This window comes from Gymnodraco acuticeps, unplaced genomic scaffold (assembly GCF_902827175.1).
Source record: "Gymnodraco acuticeps unplaced genomic scaffold, fGymAcu1.1, whole genome shotgun sequence".
NCBI lineage: Eukaryota > Metazoa > Chordata > Actinopteri > Perciformes > Bathydraconidae > Gymnodraco > Gymnodraco acuticeps.
In genome coordinates, this window is record NW_022991957.1 from 149,576 (window position 1) to 155,136 (window position 5,561).

The following is a 5,561-nucleotide window of genomic DNA, read 5'->3' on the forward strand; positions in this document are numbered from 1 at the left end:
TAATTTACAACAGCTGTAAGATGCTTGAAAAGCTGGAAAATGCACCTTGAAAATGCTTGAAAAGTGCTTGAATTTGACTTTGGAAAAGGTGTAAGAACCCTGTATAGGGGTTGGGACACTTTTTCTTAATTTCATTGCCCAACCATTTCTGTTTCGGGCCTGAAATTATTCTTGTACATTTTTTACATTTAAGTTATTCGTATTCATATTCTGTGAACAATGTATTTTATTTTGTTAATAAAGTCCCTATCTTTCAAATTGAAACTGCTCTGCTTGCTAACTTGTATTTGTTGATACCACACTTACTATAGGGATGAATACATCATTATTAAAGCTAATTAACTATAGATTCACTATAAGATCACCATAGCCAACTCTATAGTATTACTATAGTAATTTTCTGTAGTGTGTTCCAAAAAACCATGGAAATAATATATAAAGCACTATAGTGATACTACATAAAACTCAATAGTATAGCTATAGTAATTTCCTATAGTGGCCGAAAAAACATAGAAATACTACAGGAAACACTATAGTATAACTGTAACTTCACTATAAGATCACCATAGCCAACTCTATAGTATTACTAAAGTAATTCTCTATAGTGTGTCCCAAAACACCATAGAAATACTATAGCAGTTTTTTGTGGTATTTCTATAGTAATTCTCAATAGTAATACTATAGTGTTTTTTCGTAAGGCAGTTATAGATCAGTTATCAATAGATGAAGGTGATAACTTGCAAGGAGGAACCATGTCCAGGTGTGTATAAAAGGATGCTGCAGGTGGATGTGAGCAGCAGATACTTCGAGACAGAGGTGAATTTAGGAAAAGATGGCCGCCGCTCTTCTGCTCCTGCTTCAGCTGGTCTCACTGGCGTCTGCATCACATCACTACGGGGGAACCGTGACCTATAGCTACAAAGGAAGAAACCCTGATTGATCATTTAGGGTGAGAGAAACTACATCAGTTAATAATTAACTAATTTATTCATATTTATGACGTTGTTAATTTTACACTCACTTTTGTTAAAGTTTTTGCCATACATTAAATATAGTTTACCTCAATGTTTTCTTTTAACTGTGTTGTCTAGCTTTTTACCTTGATTGGTACAGTATATGTCAAAGCACAAAATACATTGGAAATAGCGATAAAAATATGCATTAATATTATTTTTTTTCAAAGGTGGACTTTCGCGACAGGGCGACCTACTGTATGATGGGTGTCTGTACTCCCATTACCAGACATGTAGCACTGGCAACTGTGGCTTAGTCACTAATCAACAGAGAGGCATAACTGACAGGAGCACCAATTCACCGCAAAGCAACAGACAATGGTGTGAAACAGAAACAGTTCAACAAAGAAAAGTCCCAACTGACAAACCGTTTCAGATGAGGTGAGCTTTTTCTCTGACTCAAATCATGCTAATGTTATATGAGTCTCCATAATTGCATTGCAAACACTTGTATTTGTTGTTTTGATGCTTATCATAAAATAATAAATAAAAACAAGCATCTGTTTATTAATGCAGTATTTGTTTGCACACCTATCAGGGCAAGTAGCTGTTGTTGGATCCGAACACGTAACGGGGTTTCAGGTTGGAGATTTCGAACTCAAGTAGATTTGGGATCAAGATCTGACACTGGCAAACCAAACAGATCCCCAGACATTGCCATTCTACCTTTCCTACGGTAAGCTCATTCTTTATGTTGTTGTTTGATTAAATCGCTCTGTATCATGAAGGTGAAGTCCTGCAGACAGTTTCTGCTCTGCACTCACAAAGTAAAGTGACAAAATGGGTGTTAACCTTTACAGTTCTGCCTTACCATCGGCTGAAACCTCTTTCCCAAAATAGTTGTTAGATGATTGCTTTACAATTGCCTCTATTTAATAACTGTGTCTACTGCTTCCATTCATTTGAATGAAATTATATTCATTAAAAAAAGGTCAACTCGCGTTGTGTTTATTCTTTGAAATGGGTGTGTAATGTTCATATAAGTATCAATATAAATTCTTTGAGGGTGTGTTTGGGGCCACCCTAAAATAAGCCACTGTGGCCGTGCTTACTCTACTACCTCACATGTGCATTTATAACTCTGATTATTTGATCCTTTTGGGTTTTATGGGCAGAACAGTGTTCCTCACTCGTGTTAATTTGTCCTTTCAAGAGTTCCCCAGAACTGCCCACGGACCTACAAGCTGATGTCCTTCGACCCTGATGGAGACACAGTTCGCTGCAGATATGGAAATATCAGAAATATAGAGTGCAGCGGATGTAACCAACCTTCAGGCTTTGTCTTGGATCAGGTCTGTAAATTAAAAATCAATGTCCTTATACATTTTCCAATACCTGACAGAGCCTTTGCCTCACTAAATGTCTGAATGTTTACATTGTTAGGGTTCCTGCTCCTTACATTACCGCAATGCCATCGCCAACCCAAGTGTTTTTGGATTTGAGTTGGTGGTGGAGGACTTCCCGCAAAGGCCCATCTCTCTATCCTACACCGATGGAACCCAATCCTACAAGGCTCCACTGATTCCCATGAGGCATAAACGAGCCTACTACCACACATATCCTCCCACGACTTCAACTCCAATCACGACTCCAGCGCTTAACACTATGGCACCAACCACAACCCCATGGGGGTGGTGGTATCATCATACAATTCCAGCAACAACTACACGTCAGACACCAGCCCCTCCTCTACCCACATACCGGCCGTGGCTGCATACAACTCCAACCACCACAGACAACAGACACCTGCAAAGATGTTGTGTTTGAGTTCTTGATAAGCCATTAAAACAGTAAAATACGTGTCTCCTGTTCACCAAAACATACCCATCTGTTATGGAAAAATAAAGTATTCCAAAAGTATTCTAAAAGTAATCTGCCACCGGTACCGGCGGGGATTGTTGTTAGCTTCTGATGCGCAGAAGAAAAATCTGGCCCATCCTATTTTTTACAGGCCCACCCTAAAGTACATTTCTGCCTACGCTACTGGGCGGGACATCTCTAATGTAAGTGGTTGACCAATCACAACAGAGCCGGCCAGCTAACCAATCAGAGCAGACTGGGCTCTGGTTTCAAACAGAGGGTGAAAAGAGGTGCTGCAGCACAGGCAGTATGAGAAGAATAAAGAGCTTTTTGAACATTAAAGCATGGAGACATGTCCCAGTAGAGACACTACATACTGATATGAAAATGAGCAAATTAGGTTCTAACCTTAGTGAAAAAGTGATGGGCCTTAGGTATTGTGGGACAGGATTTTCCAGTGTATCCTAAAGGAGATATCAAGCATTAAAGCTTCTTTCCTATCATCAACATTTTAAAAAGCTGTTATCATGGATGCCACTTAGAGACCTCGGGTCGTTTCACTCGGTAAGGAACCTTCCTGGACTAATAAGACAATTCGACCATGTCCTCTGAGGAGTTAGTCTTTGGAAATGTGAAATTAAAATAACGCTTCTGTTTCTCTCCAGCGAACCCCCTGAATCTGAACCTGGTGTTCATCGTTGGATGTCTTCTTGCAGCCGTTGGCATGATCAGTGCAGTGGCCCTGTACAAAGTCAGAGCATCAAAGGTCAAATACCAACCGTTGGCCTCTTTAGAAAACTAAGAAAGCGGCCATTTCAGAATACCCATTTTTTTATCGGTTGCATTTGACTACATTAAGCTTCTTGTTTTTTAATGCTATCAGATAACGAGTCTTCATTTGTGCCTTATGGGTTATAAGTGGTGTTTATTGTGGTGTTAACCACTGTTTACAGTGTAATCCTATGTAGCTTCACAAGTGATTCTTCTATCATGTACTCCATTATGATTTAAAACTTGATTGATATGTGTATCCAATCAGTGTAATGCTTAATGTTAATAGTACATGTAAAACTTAATTGTTCCACCTTATCCTAACTCCTTTAGGCTTAAAGTTTCAATAAAAACTCTCTCACATCTCTTTTGCTTTTGTCCAATTTATTTATCTTTCTCTCTTGCATCAAACACACATCTTGGATAGTTTATTTAATATAATACGAATGGCATTATTTGTAATGCTTTCCTGTTGCTGAACCTCATTATTACCCTTTATGTGCATTTGACCTGGGATTGAGCTCTGTATTTATTTACTGTTGAAGATGACTGGTAAAGGAAAGTTGTCATATAGATATGAGGGAGAAAAGTGTTTAATAAAACAACTTGATATAACATAAGTTTATAAATCCTGATTATAGAGAGTAGATTACTTTGAGGTTTCAGCGATTGAATGGAAACAGTCCCATTTGTTAAATTATTGCAATTATAAGGTTTTTAAACCCATAAGCTAACGTTCAGTTGTAGAAACGGGTAATTGAATCCTCTCAGTAACATTATAATGTAGAGATTCTGCATTATGTATTCTTCTGTTGATATGCCACACGATGGAGCCACTATTATCTTCATTGTGAAACCAACATAATAGTTATCAGATATTTTATCCAACATAATTCAAATGCCCAATGTAACATCAAAATTACAAAACATACAATATTACACCGTACAATCCAAGCAAAATTCTGGTTTCATTAATACTTAACATCACTGTATATATTTTGATATACACATTTTAACATATTGATTATTTTTATATATTTAAGCACAATGTGAACATTTCTTCATATTATTATAAAATACAAATTACAAATATTATATTCTATTTTATCTTCTTTTTGCACATTATTTCCTTAACTTCTTATCTTTAGAAAAACAAGTTATTTTTATTTAATTTTATCATTTTACATCCCGATAGCAATGAATATTTGAAATGCTTTGACAAAAAATCCATATAAAAATGTCATCTGTGGAAGCCGTAGTACTGAAAAAAGCACGACCAATCATCTGAGCCGGCCCGGCTGTAACTGGATGGCCTACCTGCCTGTCAGCCTTCCATCTGTGCACAAACTTATCTCGTGCCCTCATTGGTCTTTTGCGCGTTCGGGTGTGTTGGAGGAGGGGCTCTGTAAGAAAGTGGCAGATTTGTATTTTGTATTATTTGTTATAGTCTTAATGCACATTTTATAACTTTTTTAGTTTTTTATCAAGCTTTTATTTAGCATTTAAAAACATTCCAGACCGATGACAGAAACACACGTCATTGTATTTATGCAAACCGTGGTTTCAGGTAATTCAACCATTTGTGTGGATTTATTTGAAGGATTTTCCACAGGAAGTGAAAATGCTGCTCTTCCATTTCCTCCTGTTTCTCATTTTATCGTCTTATTGCACATTTTCACTTTAAATTCTCAGGTTTATATAAATATGTATTTTACTATTTTATGTTATTGCCTTATTGCACATAGTGTTGTTTTGTTTTATATGTTCTTGCTGCACATCACATGTTTTACTCCAACTTCTTAGGTTTGTATACATGTGTATTATTTCATTTTTATTTTACCGTCTTATTGCACATTTCACTTTATACTCTGTTTCGTGTCTTCAGGAACTGCTCTCCCTGTTCCTCCTTTTGCAGACCTGAATCTCTTCCAGGCTAATGCTAACAGAGCTAGCTTTGTTTGATGGGCTGTCTTCTGA

The 5,561-nt window shown here is 37.1% G+C and overlaps 1 protein-coding gene across 1 annotated transcript; it reads left to right on the forward strand.

The window, feature by feature from the left end:
- Positions 1–1,169: 1,169 nt before the first annotated feature.
- Positions 1,170–2,819, forward strand: LOC117535993. The gene is made up of 4 exons (XM_034200698.1): positions 1,170–1,394; positions 1,552–1,689; positions 2,167–2,305; positions 2,397–2,819. The coding sequence occupies exons 1-4, from the start codon at positions 1,390–1,392 to the stop codon at positions 2,778–2,780; spliced, it is 666 nt and encodes a 221-aa protein (XP_034056589.1). The 5' UTR covers positions 1,170–1,389; the 3' UTR covers positions 2,781–2,819.
- The last annotated feature ends 2,742 nt before the right edge of the window (positions 2,820–5,561 follow it).

Excerpts from the sequence above, each read along its gene's own strand:
- LOC117535993 (XM_034200698.1), top strand. Across the intron at positions 1,690-2,166 it reads GCCATTCTACCTTTCCTACG|AGTTCCCCAGAACTGCCCAC; the intron begins GTAAGCTCATTC and ends TGTCCTTTCAAG. Across the intron at positions 2,306-2,396 it reads CAGGCTTTGTCTTGGATCAG|GGTTCCTGCTCCTTACATTA; the intron begins GTCTGTAAATTA and ends TTACATTGTTAG.